The sequence below is a fragment of the Argentina silus genome (genome assembly GCF_951799395.1).
Source record: "Argentina silus genome assembly, chromosome: 18".
Lineage (NCBI taxonomy): Eukaryota > Metazoa > Chordata > Actinopteri > Argentiniformes > Argentinidae > Argentina > Argentina silus.
Window position 1 is genome coordinate 12,252,357 of NC_139672.1, and position 20,158 is coordinate 12,272,514.

Sequence of the window (20,158 nt, forward strand, 5' to 3'; positions counted from 1 at the left end):
GAGTGCATGTGAAAGACATATTTGCTTATTCAATTCCCCCAGCAAAAGCTTCTCTCAGTGAGCCAGCTTCCCTGCAGCTGATTTAGTTTTACCATTATGACAAACAGAATGTGTCACTTTCAAATAAATTGGGGGAAACAACAGTGACAGTGTAATAATGCAGACCCAACTGCTGCAGGAGAGCGAAATACACTATGGACCCAGAAAGTCAGTGAGTGAGTCACAGTCTGAGGAGAGGAGGCACGGTTAATAATTGAATATGACTCCTTATTCTGGCTATGCCGTTCCTATCTCTCGCTCACCATGACCACTTGAGACTCTCGCTTCGATAGAAGGCTAGCACAAGTGCCCTGCTACTCCATGCCTCTCAAGGGAAATAGCTTTACTAAATGAAGTTGTCAAAATCCATTGAAATTGTTGGACTCAGGGAGTTGAAATGCAGGGAGTTGGATGGACCATTCAGCAATGTGTTGGAGTCAAATGTTACGGTGTTGACAGAACAGCACAGTAGAGATCCATAATGTATGTTCAAGAGACATTTTTTCCATCAGTAAACAGGTCAAAGTAGAGATGTTGATGGGTCTCTGGAGTCTTTAGCTGGGTCTTTTCAAGGTTATTTTTGCACAGCATTACGTTGGAACATGGAAAAGCTTAGTATAAACTGCAAGGCTGATTCCATTCTCATTCCATTCTCAAGTCTACCTTTTCTGGCCAGTCAAGAATGACTGAAGGAATGTTAGATCTCTCAAAATCCAATTTGTCTACCGCAGGTTCAATGAGAATTCTGTTCAACACCGACATCCAATGTATTTCCAAGGAAACAATCAATACCAAGCCTCTGACAACACAACGCTTTAAGACCTTTAAGTCAGCTCGTCTGTACGCATTGGAATAGATCGGTTGGCGTGCAGCTTTTGCCCGTTTTACTACTGATTGTGCTTTTCACATATCCCTTCTGAGTCCAAATGACTTTGTCTGCTGTTCAGAGCAGATCATGATAAGGGCTCGAACTGAGTTGACAGCTTTGTGAATGGCTCTGCAGAGCACTACAAGATGAGATGGGAGATGATTCAGGGTGATTATGTCAAAGAGCTGCACTGTGTGTACTGTAAGTACAGTGTACCCCTAATCAGTGGAAATGGCTGTGGGTAACAAGCAATGTGGTTTACATTGCAATGAGGGATGTAAAAATACTTCGACAAGCTAAATTTACACACTGTAATTTTTGATGGTGGGAAAGTATCTTAGGCCTCAGCGTGGAGGTTAGACCTCACTCTTGTCCTCCCTCTCATTCCCGAGTTACACACACACACACACACACACACACACACACTAACACACTGCAGAAACGAGGGCTGCTTTCTGCTCTCTTTGCGTTTTCCTTTCTCCCAAATTCAATAAGATGGGCTAATCGTGCCTCAGTGCCCTCGGATTGAATACTAATTTTTATCAGAGTGGACAGGAGCAGTGAAGTGAAAAACGTGACAAACAAGCCGGCGATGCAATTTCTCCCCTCACAGAAACAAAGGCACTGGTGTCCTCTGTGAACAACACAGACATTGGGGCTCATTCTCTTTTCATATGCATTCTGCACCCAGATAGCTTGATTGGGAGGGGGTGTGCAATTTTTTTATGTATGATGTAATGCAAGGTACAAAAACACATTTACCAGTCCTCTGAGCAGAGGACTGGCCATTTCTGTTCGAAGGGTGGCATTCTTTCGGCATCCCCTTACTGTATGTTACAGATTGATGAGGATAGCCACCAAACATAGTATTGAGTAGGAAATAAACAACCCAGTCAGATTCAGAAAACGTTAATGTCCTCAGAGAGACAATTTGTTGTGCAGCAGCAGTTCATACAGACATGATCAAAGACAACAACATACACTGGTATACAGAAATAGGCCTATTCTTAGTAGGCTATCGCTGTGCCAAATGCAGGGGGTGGGCTTTTTATAAAAGATGATTATTTCAGGAAAGATCCATGTGTATTAAGCCTGTATTCTCTTTCTGCCTGTACTCCTCTCTCTGTGGCTGATTCCTCTGAAAGGCAGAAGATGAGTGGGGTCGTTAAGGTCAGTGATAAGAGAATGTGCTATTCTGGTGCTCCCACTATCCTAAACCAGAAGTGGTCAACAAGACCACAGAGCCCCATCTGTCTGATGACCTCAGATTCCACTGGATGGCCTATCTATTTGGGTCTTCCTTTGTGTGCGATTTTGTCCATCTTTTAGGGACATTGTGAGAACAGTGGAAATTATGGTCTGTCTGACGTTTAACACAAATTGGTTAAACATTTGGCTAAAACAAGCATTCAAAATTGACATTGTATTTATTGAAATGTCGTAATTTACTAAAAAAAAAGCTTGACAAAGTGAGTGGCAAACCTCATACAAACCTCACTCTACCACTTGTGAACCTCACTCACTCACTCTCAAGTTGCAGAGCTGAAGAACATGAGTGTGGTTGCTCATGTTCTAGCATGTTCAAGGCAAAGTGTCAAACTAGTTTTGAGAGGGCTTAACACAAGGCCTGCTATTCAAAACCACTCTCCGTCACACAAAGCATGGTGAAAACATTCCACCAGCACTGTTTGGGATGCTCCTCTCTCACCCAGGAATACAGTAAGTGAGGTAACCGTAACAACAACATGCATATTATTTTACAGAGTAGCAATGTGTCAGCACAATAAGAAAGCTTTGTGGCTTCAAACTGGCCTAAACGTTTCAGGAGTGGTCTTTCTTTGTGGGAAGTCGGTCTCGGAGCCACCTGGAGTTTTGAGCGGTCTCTATTTGCCTTTGAGTCAAACATGCTAATGTCATAAAAACAATCCATGAAATTATTTTTGAAGGATGACAACGAATGGATACTTTAATTGCTGCTACTGTATACTATTCTGTGATGGTATCTCTGATAAAAAAATAAAAAATCAGCCGCCTGGTTTTACACCTTGTTGCCTAGAGACAGGCTGTCTGCACCCCCCTTGTTGGAGATGGTATCTCCATGGGGGGGTTTAGATAGTGGAGGGTTTGGGGCGCTGGTAATGGGAAGGTCGTGAACCGAAACAGGAAGGTGGTATTTTGTCTGCATTTGTTGTGACATATGCAGACACCCCTTCAATGGCGCGTCCCTGGGGAGAAGTTCTGTGTGTTCGGTCATGGAGATACCCTGAAGCGAAAAACATGAATAATGCTTGTGGCTTTAACCCCTATAATTGTACTGTTGAGTGTTTTCTGTATTGCCTTTTCAAACTATGATTATATTCTGTCAGAATGTTTAATGTTTGTTTTTATTTCACAAACATGATGATCCAGTCAGGTTTTCCCAGCCCTAAGTGTTGTCACTGATTGAGGAAACATGTTGGGTCACGTGTGGTAATCTCTCGCTCTTCACTTGAAGAAGCAGCAGCTTCTTCAGAGTTTTCCTCAAAGTGAGGTGAATTAAAAAAAGGAGAGATTCAAAATATTGTCACAAATGGCTCCAAAATACTGATTAACCTGAATGTGGGAGTGGTCCTTCTAAACCAAAATTGGTCCTTCAAAAGAAACATTTTCTGTATACAAACGGACAACCTACATTATCAGAAGTGAGTTAGAGAGAGAGGAACAGCAGGTTTTCTTTGGGTCCACGGACATTCAGGAAACAGTTACGGGGAGTGAACAAGAAGGCTTACCATTTAGTGCCCTAACTTAAATGACATTTGTTATTTTCTTTCTTTCAGACTCTTTCGTCAACAGCCAGGAATGGACATTGAGTCGATCAGTGCCAGAGCTCAAAGTGGTGAGTATGCATGACCTAAAACCATGTTTATTTAGCACATCCCCTAGAGAGTATCTCACCATTAGCATCGGATTGATTTTAATGTCAATGAGACTGCATGCTGTATGCATGTAATTCCGTTTTTCGCATTTTGCATGAGAGGATAGAGTGGAGAAATTGGCTGGATTTTCCCCTGGCACAGAATTTATGATTTTTAATGAGATGTGTTGGCATGGAAATGCGGGGTGGCTTGCAGGGATGAGTGACAGTTTTGGGCTAGATGGATGGCACGTCCTGGATCTCATCCACCCGCCAGCGCAGCGGCGCAAACCACTGCCAAACGCACCAAACCTGCCAATAGGGTTGTTGTTACCAATAATCCACATTTTCAATGTTTTTGGTGGTAAATACTGTACTATTGATAGTATGTTTGTCTTCAGAGGATATATTAGAGTGATGTGTCACATCTGACAGAACTCTTGGTGGATCTGGAATACTGCTCACTCAAAAGGGGGGAACTTCAATAGAACTTCAATAAAAAAACATGCATTTTAACCACAGGCTCGTCAAAAGTGTCCACTTCCTTTTATGTAGCAAAGATTGTTAAGTGGCATACTCCACACACCCAGGGGTTTAGTTAACTGGATTTGAAGCAGCAGGATAGACAGAATAAGTTGTCAGAGGAAGGACAGACTATTTCAATTATTTCTGGAGTTCCAGATGGCCATTTTGGACAGAAGTAGTTCATACAGAAATTATGGTATCCACAAGAGTCAGGCACATGCTGTCATATTGCACTCATGGGGGACTTAAGATGACGCTGTACCATCTTTCCAAAGACTTTTCATTAAAAAATATTTCAAAGTAATTGACCACCGATACCAGCACCTACAGTGGAATTTACTCAGAGCCAGCTTCACTTTCATCTGCTTGAATTCTGCTGATGCAGCAGGCTCGCTTAATGATGGCTGCAAACCAGCAGGGTTACAAAGCTTTATAGTTCCGACACAACACCCCAGTTCTTTTGTAGTGTGTTTTAGTTGTGAGTAGCTTTTCCTTACGCTGTACTTGATAGATTACTCCTTTTCCTCTACAAAGAAATCCATAAATACGATGACAGAGAGGAGAGATTCCATGTAGGCCTTACAGATCCTGCATGCAGCCTGGCTCCCCTGTAATTAGAACCATACCTGAGTTTACCACCCACTAATGATATAAAGAAGAGGAGGGGATGAGGAGGGGATGAGGGCGTGTTGGAGGCCTTTGTTCTCCCCCAGACACGCTGGCATCATCAGCCCACCCTCCACCACTCATCCCCTGGAGGCACGGTAGCAGTCAGTGCCTAAACATACAGAAAGGGGTTTAGGGAGCGGGAAGAATGTACAGCAGCTGAACCCACAATATTGTATCCTTTGCAACCTTGCCATTTGACCAGCATCATAGCTATTTACGCATGAAAATCAGTTTGCTGTGGGATAGCCTTCTTCCATACAACATACTGTACTGTACTCAAGTGAACTGTGTTGACAGTGTCGCCTTGTTGTTTTTGTTGTGTTCACAGGGCATTGTGGGTAATCTGTCCAGCGGGAAGTCGGCCCTGGTCCACCGGTACCTGACAGGCACATATGTGCAGGAGGAGTCCCCTGAAGGTAAGAGTGTTCGCATGTTACTGGGAGAGAGCCTGGGGGGAGAGACTGGTGTTACACCTTTGAAAGAGCTAAAAAGTCATCAGCTACATTAGACAATCTTGTCAGTCAACACATAAAAGCAGGGGATGGGGGGGTGGTCAAAATATTATATAACATGATAGTTAGCTGATCTATAGAGGGGAAAAACCCCCCCAACATCAACTGACATTCATAATTAGCTGACTCTGTACCCATAGACGATATCGAGAGGAGAAGGAACACTGCATCATCTTTGCTTATTAGCGAATAGATTTTGAAGCTAGACATTGGTGTGTTTTCTGTTTTTATTATTGTTTTGTATCAGTAGACGGTAGTATCAGATATATCTCAGACTGAAGGATGTGGAAGGAGATGGCATAGAGATAATTGGCTTGTCATCCATTTACCCTCCTCCCCCTGTCTTTTCTTTCCTACTGCCAAACAGAGCAAAGATACAATGACGGAGCAAATGAAAGAGAGGGTTGTGTGTAGAATAATAATTCCCAACACATCAAGGTAAAACTAAGACCTGGGCTTAAAGCACAAATCCTAGTAAAAACCTCTCGTTTTCTGAGGGGTGGGAGATTCGCTGCCATGAACATAGACAGTTTCTGCGTTGGCGAGTTCTGAGGGTGAGAAAGAGAGGGCATGACTGCAGTTGGAAGTTAATATCTTGAGAGTTTGGGGTCCAATTTCATTTCACGGAATGAGAATTGCTCTATTTTCACTATCGCCAATGTCATAATGAGTTTGTTCAGACCTTGGCTGAATTAGAGATAAAAGCTCTCCAAAACTACAAAGATGTTGGCAAACCTGGGGTTAAGCGACACTCTTGGAGCGGTTTTGTAGTGTCTCATTTTTGTGTAATTATAGCAAGGATGAGACATGAAATGCATAATTAGTTTCTGGCATTTTTTGCCTCACCATGGGGAAAAAATTCTCAATGTTAATTAGTCCTTGAGAAATCAATGACAAAAATGCTGGAAAAGCAGAACCGGAATGCTATTTGTGTAATTAAGGAAACATGTTGTTTCTTACTGCGTTTTGCACAGATTCTTGCAGGTTGCTGTGATACTGTACACAACAAACCTTCCCATTATTTGCAGGTTTCCAATGCCCAACAACAGGGTCTACCTTAGTGTCATTCCCTAGCTCTAGCATGTAGCTCTTGCCCTGATTTTAAAAACAATAGCCTCACTGTGGACTTACCGAGGCCACTTTGCTAAGGAGAGTGTAGTGTTGTCTGTTTGTTTCACAGGGTCTGCCAGCTCTACAACGTTTTGTTCTTGTGCTGTTGCTGTGATAGCTGAAAAGGTACTGGAGAGGGGAGGGGAGGGGAGGGGGGGGGGGGGGGTGTTACCATGGCAACAGGATCAGGCTCCGTTGGATTGTGGCTCTGTGTCAAGGTCTGAGCCTCCGCGTTAGCTGGTACAGTATGCTCACTGCGTGTTAATCAAGCCCACAACTTTAGCATCTCTAGGAAGGGGCTGTTGCAAATCCGTTATTAGACTTCTCTGTACAGTCCAGTGCAATTACAGTGTAATTGTTACCATCAATATTTCTATATTTATATGTGACAGTGTTGAAAGGATAGATACACCCGTCTGTTGTAAGATTCCACATTTAGGAAGTCATTTAATCCACTTGCTACCCCTTCTGCAGACTTGGGAGTGCCTTTCGTTATTGGTCTGCAATTGAGGTTGCCTAATTAGCCCTTCTCTCAAATGCAGATGTTCAGTAGTACGGATGGTTTATCCCCAGGATATGTTGTCTGGGCTTGGTTCTGAAAGGAGACGAAGGCGCGGGGGGGGGGGGGGGGGGGGGGGGGGTTTATGTAACCTAAATATATAGGCTTACTTAAGTGTGCAGCTCTCCCTTTCACGTATGGCAGCAACACAGCTGCATTAGATAGATAGATAGATAGATAGATAGATAGATAGATAGATAGGTAGGTACTTTATTGATCCCCGATGGGAAATTAAGGCGTTCAGCAGCAGCTCCCTTCACAAACAACCAAACAACAACAACAAAATAAAGTGACAATAGAATAATAGAATATAATAGACATCTGAAACAATTTATGCAGTAACAACAGTCCAGTACGATTTAACATCCCCCAGCCTGACTCTGATCACCCCAATCGAGCCAGCCGGAGGAGTTGTAGTCTTATTGCGACAGGCATAAAATACCTCCTATAGTGCTCCTTAGTGCAACATGGTTGTAGTAGTCTGTTGCTAAAGGAGCTTCTCTGCTCTGCCACAGTGTCATGTAGGGGATGGGAGGGGTTGTCCATGATGGCCAGGAGTCCTCCTATTGGCCACCTCCTCCACAATGTCCAGGGTGACCCCGAGGACAGAACCAGCTTTCCTAATAAGTGTGCTCAGCCTCTTGGTCTCACCTTCCTTGATGCTGCCTTCCCAGCATACCACCACGTACAGCACTGCGCTGGCCACCACTGACTGGTAGAACATGTTCAGCAGAGTCCTGCACATGCCAAAGGACTTGAGCCTCCTCAGGAAATAAAGCTGGCTCTGGCCCCTCTTGTACAGGGCATCTGTGTTATCAGTCCAGTCCAGTTTATTGTCCAGGTGCACCCCCAGGTACTTGTGGCTCTGGACCACCTCCACATCCTCTCCCTGGATGGAAACAGGAGACAGGGGGACCCTAGTCCTCCTAAAGTCCACCACCATCTCCTTTGTCTTGCTGATATTGAATAGCAGGTGCTTCTGCTCTCATCACTCAACAAAACTGTCCACCAGTCTTCTGAACTCGGTCTCCTGGCCTCCACTGACACATCCCACAATAGCAGAATCGTCCGAGAACTTCTGCAGATGGCAGGTATCTGTGTTGTGCCTGAACTCCAAGCTATAGAGGGTGAAGAAGAAGGGAGCCAGAACTGTCCCCTGCACCAGTGCTGCACACCACCAGTCCGACACATCCCTGCAGGGGGTCCAAGGAAGTCTTCACCAGGGGCTTTATGTGATAGCACCAGTCTTTCTATGGTCTTCATGATGTGGGATGTCAAGGCTACTGGTCTATAGTCATTCAGAACACTGGGGTTCCTTGTCTTTAGTACCAGTACCAGGCAAGATGTTTTCCACATTGACAGGACCTTTTCCAGACTGAGGCTCAGGTTAAAGAGGTACTGGAGTACTCCACACAGCTGGTCCGCGCAGACTTTGAGCACCCTCAGGCTCACACCGTCAGGTCATATGGCTTAACACTCGCTCATTGTACGATTTTCAAGGGGTTGTAGTCCATTCACCTCTTCTACAATCTGGAAAAAATAAATTATTTGGAATTCTTTATTTGTATAGTCTGCTACAGATTTATAGGATTACATGTAGATGTTCAACTAACTATCAACAAACCATCCACGGATCCTAAACATAATCCTCAACCTAACCCTAACCCTAGCTCTTTTGGGGTTTAACTTAAATATTGTTGCATTTCAACAGAGTTGCAGTTGATAATCTATAGACCAGTGGAGGCTGGTGGAGGTAGAAATCGCAGGACGGGATCATGCTACCTCCTCCAGCCTCACCTTCAACAGGCACTTTAAAAAAAAAAAGAAACTGTCTGTAAGGGGCTATCCAAATTAAGTGGGGCTGGCATTTTGCCCCAAACTTCTTCACTCTCTGATGAAGGTATTGATACTGCTAAAATGGGTATTCCCAGCATGTGGAGACATCGGCGCCCAGCCTGATTGCTAATATCTCAATGCTTTGTAACTTCAGTGGACGAGAGCTTGGCCCAGCTTCTGTGAGCACCTCTCTGGCTATTACACAATCCAACTGGCGGACTGGTGGGATGTCTAGGAGATTCCCTCATTGGACAAGTGGGCTAAAGTGGACTTAACAGGGGTGGAAGTGAGGCTAAAGTGAATCTGTATTGCATATTGGCCCTGGGACACTGACTGACTGCCTTGAAGACTACACAGCCAGTCCAATCAGAGCAGTGACCCCACAGCATTTATTCTGAAGTCAGTTTGAATGTTTGATAACTTTACATCAAATGTATCTTATACCTGTGTAGTAGTTATATTATTACTCAAATAATAATGATCCTTGACAAAAGAAAATGACTGACTATGTAACAATATGTCAATATAATGTTGGTAGTTGAGTTATAATAGGGTTATTAAACACCTACAAAGGCAAGTCAAGGCTTCCCAGAAGCGTTTATCTTCCTCACTCCCTTGTTATATAATATTATGAGGACAAACTGTTAACACATCTGATTATTAAATATCAAACTGTGTTGCCTCTGATACTTCGCCTCAGACCTTTTCTGCACAGTATTTTTTTAAATTCAATTTCACCTACAGCATCTTCTTTTTAACATGCATTACATGACCACACCTTTCATTTGTACATTATTCAATATTGTTGAAGATTGCTTGAAGCTGATGTTGTATTCAAAAGGCAATGTTTTCTTTCCCAGGAACGCCTCTTGCCTCCCAACTCTCTAATTTGAATGTTTTTAATCTCCGCAGGATCTCTAACCATTCCAATGATATGCAAAATCCAATTTTGTCTGAGGTATTCCCATTGGTCTCTTTTTTATCTACAGCCAGCTTCGCTAGCGGCAAGGAATACGAAAATGGCATTAAAAGGAGAAAGGGAAAATAAATTCAAGGCTTTTGCAGCACTGTAGCTTTACGCCTTCACCTCACTGTCCTGTGGACATAAACTACAGAAAGTTCAGGATAAGGATTATTTCTTTCTTTCTTTCTTTCTTTCTTTCTTTCTTTTCTTCGTCTATTATCTTCCATCCCCATATATCTCCTCTCTCTCTTGTCTATCTTGTCTATCTCCGTCTCCAGGCCACATCATTCTACGTGCTTGAAGAATGCTTCATTACAGTTCACAAAAGATGCACCCTAGTCTGTCTACAACAGCGGTTAATAAAGTGGTGTACAAAGATAGCTTGTGGAGTGATGGAAACTGATCAGCAGGTTGATTTGATTCTGAAGTGAATTTGGAGGGAGTCAGGGGTAGGTCTTGTGCCATGGTTCGCTGTGACATTTCAGCGAATTAGAGTTCCCTCAGCAGCTGTGCATTAGACACGCTAAATGGCAATTTCCCTTCTTCGTAATTGGCACCATAGAGACTGTGCTTCTCTCCCTGCTCTGCTGCTGAATTCTCGAAATCAAGATGTACTTCTGCCAGATCTGGAAACTTTTATCAAAACCATTATCATCAATGTGAGTCTTGGGTAATAGTAATCTAAATCTGTCAAATTCAATGTAGAGTGGGTAAATGTGGGTTTCACAGCATACATCAGGGAGATGGCACTTACTTTACATAGATAGAGAGACTTTTTTTGATCAAGCTTAGGGTGAGGTTGTGGTCTCGTATAACTTATCATGCAGGCTCACTGTTCTTGCATTGGTAATGATGGTGTTTAAATTGATGTCCAACAACTGACAATCTCTGCAAACAAAATAACGTTGCCTCAACAACGTTATGCCAATGTTCATGTAATTCTTTCATTTCAAGCAACAATGTTGGGGGAACATTGTGAGAATGGTGTGTGTTAACTGTGGGTCGGGACACCACAGTATATAAGCAACCCGGTTGACATCTCTCTCCTCTTCCTCAGGTGGACGGTTCAAGAAGGAGATCGTGGTGGATGGACAGAGCTACCTCCTTCTGATCAGAGATGAGGGAGGACCTCCGGAGCAGCAGGTATTGTGGTCCTGGCCTCTAATCCAATATGGTTCCAGAGTTGATTAATCTCTCTGAAAAGATCTTGCCTCCTGATAAAGACTACTCTCCTGGAGTTCATTCATATCTGTTCTCTCCATTTCTCAACAGCTTTACAGTGTGTTTTGCAGTGTCATGATGCCCAAAGCACTCCCTTCCCCCCCCTCCCAAAAAAATAAATAAACCCAGCTAAAACAAGCTTACAGTGGCATGAGACACTCTTCTATTGGTATGGAGAAGACAGGAGTCCCTATGTCTGCATCCCCCCCATTTCACAGCTGTGCTCTGCCAGATCCTCATCCTGTAATTAGGGAAACACAGTGTCGCTTTTGGTCGTACCATTTCATGTCTCTCTAGAGGGGGTAGCAAACGACGGAGAATGTCCAGGCGCCCCAGCCTTCCCCCCACATTGGGAGTGTGATAAAACAGTCACTGATACCTGCCCTGGCAAAGGTCTCTGAGTTATGCTAACGTTATGCTAATGCTTCCTGAGACAAGGGGAATAGGAAATGACTTTAGCTCCTCGCTCATCAGCTGCCTGTGTAATTAGCAAGGTATAATTAAAGGCCTTCATGACATTCCCACTCGCAGGAGGCTGAGCAAAGCTGTGACTCGGAGGTTAGATTCCCCCCCCCCCCCCACACTAAACCCACTCGCCTCCCCCCGGGAGCCCAGGCTCGATGTGAATGTTGAATGGAGGAGGAGAGACAGAGAAATGGATATCAACATTAGCACTCTCCTTAGCCACTTACTGACAAACGATTGTGATTATGCGATTTCCTTATTCTGCTCAAGGGAGCCCCTTTCCTCTGTTCTCCCGCTGCTGATTCTCAAAGAGATTAAGTTTGTGTTGTTGCAGGAACAACACAAGGTTCTGCACTCTGGTAACACAGCGTACTGGGGTTTTCATTGCAGCAGCGTCTGCTATTTCATTGAGATTCCCCCTAGAATCTGTTGACAGGCTCACTGGTGTCCCTACTGCACCACTATTGACGTAACTATGCTGCCCTCTTCTGTCCAAATTTGGAATTCAAGCCATTAATAAAAACAATTGTTTTGCATACGAATATCTTGACTCTCAGAGTAATGCATTTTTTTCAAAGCTGCTATAAAGGTGAACTTCATTCATTAAGGTTCACTCATTCATTTGTTCATTAAGTTAACATGAAATTATTATTAATTCACAAACCCCATCAGGGGAGTCATAATAGAATTACGTTTCTGGTGCTCCAGAATAAATGGATTACAATTGTCAACATCCTCATCAGCTTCAATTAATTTAATGCCAACTCTTTAAATTAAATTCCTCAAATGGCAAAATGTGATTGAGAAACGTATGTCTTTGTGTTCTCTCAAGCTTATAGTTCTTCTGTTTTGGTATCTCTCCCAGTTTGCTGCCTGGGTGGACGCAGTGGTGTTTGTCTTCAGCTTGGAGGATGAGATCAGCTTCCAGACGGTCTACAACTACTTCCTCCGTCTCTCCAGCTACAGGAACACAGCAGAGGTCCCCATGGTCCTGGTCGGGACGCAAGGTGACATAAACACCTGACATAAAGATGACTTAAACCACAATGAGACGTTAACATCCATGGAGCAGCTTCCTGGATCCAGATTAAGCCTGGACCTGAGAGCAGTCTATATGGAGATTCATGATCCTTTGTCCAGGACTAGGCCTAATCTAGGTCCGGAAAATTAATCCTAGTCTAAAATGCATATCTAATGGAGATTTTTGATAAAAAACATTTTATTTAGCCTTGGACTATGCTTAATCTGTGGCCCTAAATGTTTACATCTAGAATCCCCATGCACTTTTCTTAGAATAAAGTGATTACCCAAATTACAAAATCACATATTTGATTCCTTACTCTGAAAGGAGTCTATACCACACAAAGACAAACTTAAATCCACATGTTCATCGTCTTTTTAATCTGGTCTACTACATGACTATTGATTCCATACATGGTGTTTTATGGTGTGTTTTGACCCTGTCCAGATGCCATCAGCGCTGCCAACCCCAGAGTGATCGACGACTCGCGGGCCAGGAAGCTGTCCAATGACCTGAAGCGTTCCACCTACTATGAGACCTGCTCCACCTATGGACTCAACGTGGAGAGAGTCTTCCAGGATGGTAAGATAAGATAATACTTTTTTTGTGCTACATTTTCTTTGAACCCCTTTTCACTGATCTGTACATACGGGGTAGGACATTTTGCATACAGTAGGGCTTGGAGAAGGTAATTACCACTCCTCCATCCCCAGCATGACAGTCCAACTCATACCCAACGTGTTTTCTACCCATCAAAACAAAACAAAGAAAAAGAGAAAAAACATAAGCCCACCCTCTTTTCCACCCCCTTATCCCTAAATAGATCATGGCCTCCCACTCCTGGCCTCTCATGGCTGACTGTACAAAAGGATCTGGTGAAAGGGGGCCTGGGTAGGGTACACTGTAGATAGGCTATGATGGCGCTGGGTTTTTACTGCACTACTATAGGGGCCATCGCCAACCCACTCCTATAGAGGTTCAGTGTGTCCCTGGATGATGATGTAGCCATTGAAGCTTCCCATGAAATAGAACCAAGGGAACAGATATGATAAGTTCTTCATCCGGAAGATACACACGGTCTGAGTACACTGCGTTGAAGACAATGACAGCACTGATAAAGGACTTTACCAGGACTGTACTGTAATGACAATAGAAAAGGCTGTCTTATGATGAGACACTCCATTGTATTGGACAGAGAGAAAGAAAACTAGGAGTCATTTCAATGCAGTGGAAATTCAGAGCTAAGAAAACCCATCTATTGGAAAGAATGCAGACGGAAAAGTCTTATCACTGAGAAAACATCCCTGAACTGAACTCATTGCCCCAGTTACCATGGTAGTGTACCTGTACAGTACACTGCATAGTACGTCATGTCCCTCCAATCACTCTCACTGTCTTTACGAAAGTTATGAATACTTAATTCAGCATTAACTTTCATGTCTTTCATTTATTGCTGACACACTGTCTTGTGGTGTGTGTGTGTGTGTGTGTGTGTGTGTGTGTGTGTGTGTGTGTGTGTGTGTGTGTGTGTGTGTGTGTGTGTCCCTCCTCCCATGCCTTAATTGCTTCCCGAAGCCCCGTTTGAAATAATTAAAAGACGTAAAAAGTGTTTGCAGTCTGGAGAGCTCTCTCTCTCACCGTGTGCCATGCAGCGAGCGGCAGGCAGCCATCGATATGGTCCCTAGCCATCAATGCAATTTTAATTCATCTATCTCTTACACTACACACACACAAACACACACACACACACACACACACACAAACACACACACACACACACACACACACCATCCCCTAGCCTCACGCTGGAGTCTGCCACGAAATGACTGGCAACGCTGTCTGCATGGCAAATCAGGTCTCACAGACACACACAAACGCACCAACACACAAACACCTAATGGTGACAGGCTCATTTGGCAAACATCACACATCGCACATCTCCCCAGATGACACATTCATTTCTCCCACTTCATATTGTAACATTGTTACAATCGACACTCGTCTCCAGAGATCTGTATATACAGCTCTACCCATATGTTGCTTATTGCCCGATTTGAAAATCTAAATGACCGGAGTTATTTAGATAATGCACCAACAGGGCTCTCAATTTACCTGTTGGTATAAGAGTCGCCAGCAGTGTTGTCAGGGCCGGGTCATATGGGAACCGCCAAGGGCCCCATAATGTCAACACCGCCACCCCCAAAATTAAAAAAGTTACATTTAAAAGGTTATCGTTGTTTGTTCAGGCAGTAGTTCTCAAGTTCAGGGGGCCCTTGTGCAACCTGCCTACAGATGTGGTGTTACGTAGTGGGGGATGGGTGTAGGTTACATACAGTGTTCAAGTGCAATACATTTTCAGTTATGTACAATATTTCAATTTGTTTGTGTTTTTGGTTCTCAACTGTTAGATTTCTTTCTATAACTTTGAACTTTGTGTGTATAGTACACTGTGTATTTAGCCTACTGACTATTTTTGGTTGATGCTTAACCCTTCCTTCTCTGGATGGTGTTCTCCTTTCCTCTCCTCACCCCAGTTGCCCAGAAGGTGGTGGCTCTGAGGAAAAAGCAGCAGCTTTCTATTGGTCCGTGCAAGTCCCTCCCCAACTCACCCAGCCACTCATCTGTCCCCTCTGCCTCCATCCCCTCTGTTCATATCAACCAGGTGAGGCCACACCCCCGGCTACAGTATTAGTAGTTAGGGGCGAGTTCTAGGCAAACTACACAGTCACCTACTAAATCTCAAAATGCCTGGATAAGTATTTAACATCCAGCTACCCTCATCATATAGCGATATAGCAATCTGATGCCTGACTGCGCAGTCTTTGACATCGCACATGACCACTGGTTGATGCTTGCCGGCTGACTGCAATGTAGCTGTAGCTATTATGTTTTTCCTGGTTGTACAGTGTATTATTATATTAGTTATTATGTACTTCTATATTACCTTTACATCCAAAAACAGTGTTACTGTGAATATAATGTATTTTGTCATGTTGGGGCATGACTTCATCCTGAAAATCTCGACCTGGCCTGGTCATTTGGTCAGGAAAAACTCCGGGCCCTTGTCATAGATTGGTCGATGGCTTGGGTCTCTGGGTCCAGTTTGTTGATTGATTCTCCCCTTCACCACGTCCAGTCTTCCTTAACTTACTATGTTGTTATCTACTCTTTCTCTCTCTCTCTCTCTCTCTCTCTCTCTCTCTCTCTCTCTCTCTCTCTCTCTGTGTCTCTGTGTCTCTGTCTCTCCCTCCCCGTCTCTGTCTGTCTGTCTCTCCCTCTCTCTCTCTCTCTCTCTCTCTCTCTCTGTGTCTCTGTGTCTCTGTCTCTCTCTCCCCGTCTCTCTCTCTCTCTCTCTCTCTCTCTCTCTCTCTCTCTCTCTCTCTCTCTCTGTGTGTCTCTGTGTCTCTGTGTCTGTCTCTCCCTCCCCGTCTCTGTCTGTCTGTCTCTCTCTCTCTCTCTCTCTCTCTCTCCTCCATCTTCTTCTTTTTCTTTGTCATCTCCCCTCCTTCTGCCTCAGGCTGCCAACGGCGGAGGTGCGTTCAACGACTACTCCTCCTCCGTGCCCTCCACCCCCAGCATAAGCCAGCGGGAGATGCGCATAGAGACCATCGCCGCCTCCAACACGCCCACACCCATCCGCAAGCAGTCCAAGCGCCGCTCCAACATCTTCACAGTAAGTATGCGGCAGCTGATGCAGAGCAACACCCACTCGCACTACTAGAGGGCGCACACTGCTACGCATGCATTTGTCCACCACGGGGAGACAGGCAGCTCCCCAATAAAAAAGAGAAAAATCACGAAAGCCATCCTCTCCTGTGTGGGATACAGGCAGCAAAAGCCTGGAGGCTTCATTTATACAAGCAACACGATGGGCAAAAGAGAAGAAAAAAAAAAGATATTGATACGGTTGTTGTAAATCTGGGTTGTATTCAAACCCATATGAAATAATGCTTTGTTTATTTATTTATTTTCATTATAAAGCAAATATCAAAGCTAAGCACTGTGGAGAAAAAAAAATAATCTCAGCTTTTTTTAAAAACCTTTTTTTTTGTTTTAGTAACATTTCCCTTTACTTTCCAATTGGAAGTAAAATGCGCATGAGTTACTCATCTTACCCCCCTCCTGGCCCCTCCTGTCTCAATCTTTGGCCTCCCTCCCTCCCTCCCCCACCCCTCTTATTTTTTACTAGATCCTTTCTTTGCAGTGACTCCCACTCCCATTGGGGGAGAGAAGGGGGTGAGACAACCCCCCACCAATACCACCCCACCACCCGACCAAACTAAACTAAAAGTCAGGGCCAGACCATAGCTCTTTTCAGTCACTACATATAATGCATGCTACCACTCTTTCCCCCTCCACCCTCCACTCTCCTTTCTTACTGTATCCCAAAGCCCTACGCTTGATCCCTTCCCTAACCGCCGACCCTTAGCCACTTAACGCTATACTTCCCACAGCTTTCCCTCCTCAACCCTCTTCCCCTCACCTACACCTTTGATGGCCGTTTGCCTCCAATCAAGCCCTAGTTGCCTCCTCTCTACCCTGTGACCACGCCTTACTGAACCCCCTGCTTTAACCTCTACACTGATACTCCCTGCACTAACCTCTATACTCTCCTCAGCTGCCCCAGCTCTCTCTCCCTTCCTTTTCTCTAACCTCTTCCCCTTCCCCCAGCCTCTCTTTCTCTAACATTTCTCCCATCCTTGTTACCTCTACCCTAGACTTCCTTTCTTTTACCTCAACTCCTCCCCTACCCAAACCCCAGCTTCCCTGTCTCTAACCTTGACTCCTACTCCCCACTGCCCTACCCTTTTCCCCATTCTCCTAACCCCTGCCTGCCCTTACCTCTACCCCCCCTACCCCCCCCCCCCCCCTCCCTCCAACCCCCCCAGCTACTCTTCAAGCCACAGGCTGGAGGCAGCCACAGCAGAGCAGAGCAGTGCAGGCTGTGTGCTAGCTCCTCCCCCTTGTTCTCTCCCTCCTCCCCCCTGCTAGGTAGTGACTAACCCTGTCCACCAGCGAAACGAACCCCTGCCCGTCCGCGTCATGGAGGTGCCGAAGCACGCCACCTATCCCGTGTGGGTGCCGGAGTGGCAAGCCGAGCGGGAGTTTCAGCTCATGACCTTCTGAGGAACAGCAGCAGGCGTGGGGTGGGGTGTGGTGGGGTGGGGGGAGTTGGGACGGGCAGGGGAGGGGGAGGGGAGGGTTTTTGGGAGGGGTGGGGGGGGGGGAACTCTACAGTTTCCACAAATGACACTTTAAGAGCACAGCGGGCCAAGGAGAGGAAGATGTTGCCATTTGACTAAACAAGAGAAAAAAAACTAAATAGTTTTGTTTTTTACCAAGCATTTTATATAGCAGTCCCTTCACTCGCTTTTTTTCATTGATCTCAGTTCGGAGGACCTCTTGAGGAGAGAATGATATACTTACGCGTACACACTGCAGCAGCTCTTCACATTGCTTGCTGGCCACAGTCACTATTGTTAAGCTTGCTATGCCACTAGCCATACTTTATTATGTAGTTGGTGCAGTAGCTTTGTTCCCGAAAGGTTTTTGTTCGATTGGGGAGGTTTAGTCAAAATGGAGAAGAAGCCTTAATATTGTGCGTCTGCCATTTTTTTTTGTGGGCTTTTTGATCAGAGAAACATTTCAATTGAGAAGTTTTCATTTTGATAGTGAATCACATTCAAACAGATTATAATCAGTGCTTGCACTCGCAGTATTGTTTTGCTCACCGAAATGTTAAAAGGCACAATAACTCCATAGCATTTCCAACTGTTTGGGGTATTGAAATAATGTGACTATTATTGTAAAGTAATAATATTACTCAATGCTATGAGTAATAAGTAACATTTTTTATGAATGTATTGGCGATGGCACTCCGACTGCTAATTAGAAATTCATTGAATTAATTTCCATGCTTATACAAATGTGGATGGAAGCCTACTACACATTATTTATAGATAAAATCATATTAGAATATAAACCACTTAAACTAAAGTGCAATATGATACTCTCTATATCCCAGTGCACAATCTGATGTCTGATCAGTATTTGGGATATCTGAAGTGTATTGAAGTAGACCAATCTTGAAATGCCACTGTTGTATCTACAATATTGACCCAACTTGTTTTGAACTAAATATAACATATAATATAATATATAATTTGACAGAGCGCACTGATTATTGGAAGTTATAAGTGGGCACCATTGGGATTGTTTATTAATCAGAAAGAAACCCCCTAAATTATTTGTCAATGGAGCTTCATACTGCAAAGTGAATGATGAATAGCTTTTGGAGCTTTTGTCACAGTTAGAGGGAGAATTCATTTCTCAAAGGTCCTGAAAGCTTTACTCAGAAAGATGTTGGTTTTTCTCCCGTCTTTTCACCACCTTCACCAGTCAGTCTCACCAGCCATGATCATCCTCCCCAACCAACTTTTGTCATAACTATAAATGGCCACTAGGTGTCAGTTGAGTACACAAACATCCTTTCCTAGTGCTTCCATGGTTGAGTAACCACATCGATAGATTTTGGCAACTGTCAGATATTTTCTGAGGTGTTTTAAGACATTTGTCCTTTCTCTATGTTCAAAAGCACCATATTGAAGAATTGAGAACTTTTCTCTTTTTTTGGTTTCGCCCCTCTTTGCCACTTCTGAAAACCTCATCTGCATCAAATCTATGTATAATTGTCGACCATTTTTGTTAAAGTTTTTTGACTTCCTTCAGTTCCGTAAATTTTTACTGGATATTCACCAAGGAAACAAAAAAATAACCGTCTGAAATGTTTTTCCGATATTCGCAGATGTGTGCAACTGTTTCCAACCTTTCTTCAACAAAAAGGGCTTTCCAACTCCTTCCGAAATTAGAAGAGCTTGGTGGTAACAAAAATGCAGGTTCACCCCTCAAATGAGAGTCCCTCTGATTTGTCAGTCCCAATAGGGAGGAGTAATGATTGAGGACAAACCTAGAGCGAAGTGTGTTTTGCTGCTTTACCCAAGTGCCCTTCTCGTATTCTGGGTAATGCACAATGGCACTTGAGGCGGTGCGCTGTGGAAACCGTAGAACTTTGTGACAAAAGTAAGCGTTGGACGTGGCATAGATTTGGATTCAGTCGTGCTCACGGTAAAACTGTCAAAAACTGTCAGTTGTACACTGGAATAAGACTGTAGGGACTCTTCACTGCTGGAAATGCCCCCCTCCCCCTCCCTCTTCTCCCTCCTTCTCACCACCTTCATAAACAATCTGTGTACAGTCAAGTCACTCTTGGACCTATTATTCAACCACCCAAAGGACAACCCCCCTTACATGACATCACACTGCCTTTTGTCATAAACAAGGACTCAAGGACTAAAGGTGCCAAGTACATTTCGCTTTTTTTTTATCTTCTTTTTTTATCAGGTTTTATTTGATTTCTTTAAGGAAAGTCTTGAATGGACTTGAATATATGGTAAACCTAAAGGTATATTAGTATGT

General features: G+C 44.0%; 1 protein-coding gene across 2 annotated transcripts in view; it reads left to right on the forward strand.

The window, feature by feature from the left end:
* Positions 1-20,158, forward strand: part of agap3 (ArfGAP with GTPase domain, ankyrin repeat and PH domain 3) — a gene marked incomplete at its 5' end in the record, with an annotated part of 116,463 nt that overhangs the window by 51,825 nt on the left and 44,480 nt on the right. For both annotated transcript variants that reach the window (XM_083690228.1, XM_083690229.1), the window contains 7 exons: positions 3,724-3,782; positions 5,323-5,410; positions 11,033-11,118; positions 12,527-12,668; positions 13,130-13,264; positions 15,217-15,344; positions 16,200-16,355. In XM_083690228.1, coding sequence (XP_083546354.1) covers positions 3,724-3,782; positions 5,323-5,410; positions 11,033-11,118; positions 12,527-12,668; positions 13,130-13,264; positions 15,217-15,344; positions 16,200-16,355 — 794 coding nt within the window. The remainder of the gene's footprint in view (positions 1-3,723; positions 3,783-5,322; positions 5,411-11,032; positions 11,119-12,526; positions 12,669-13,129; positions 13,265-15,216; positions 15,345-16,199; positions 16,356-20,158) is intronic.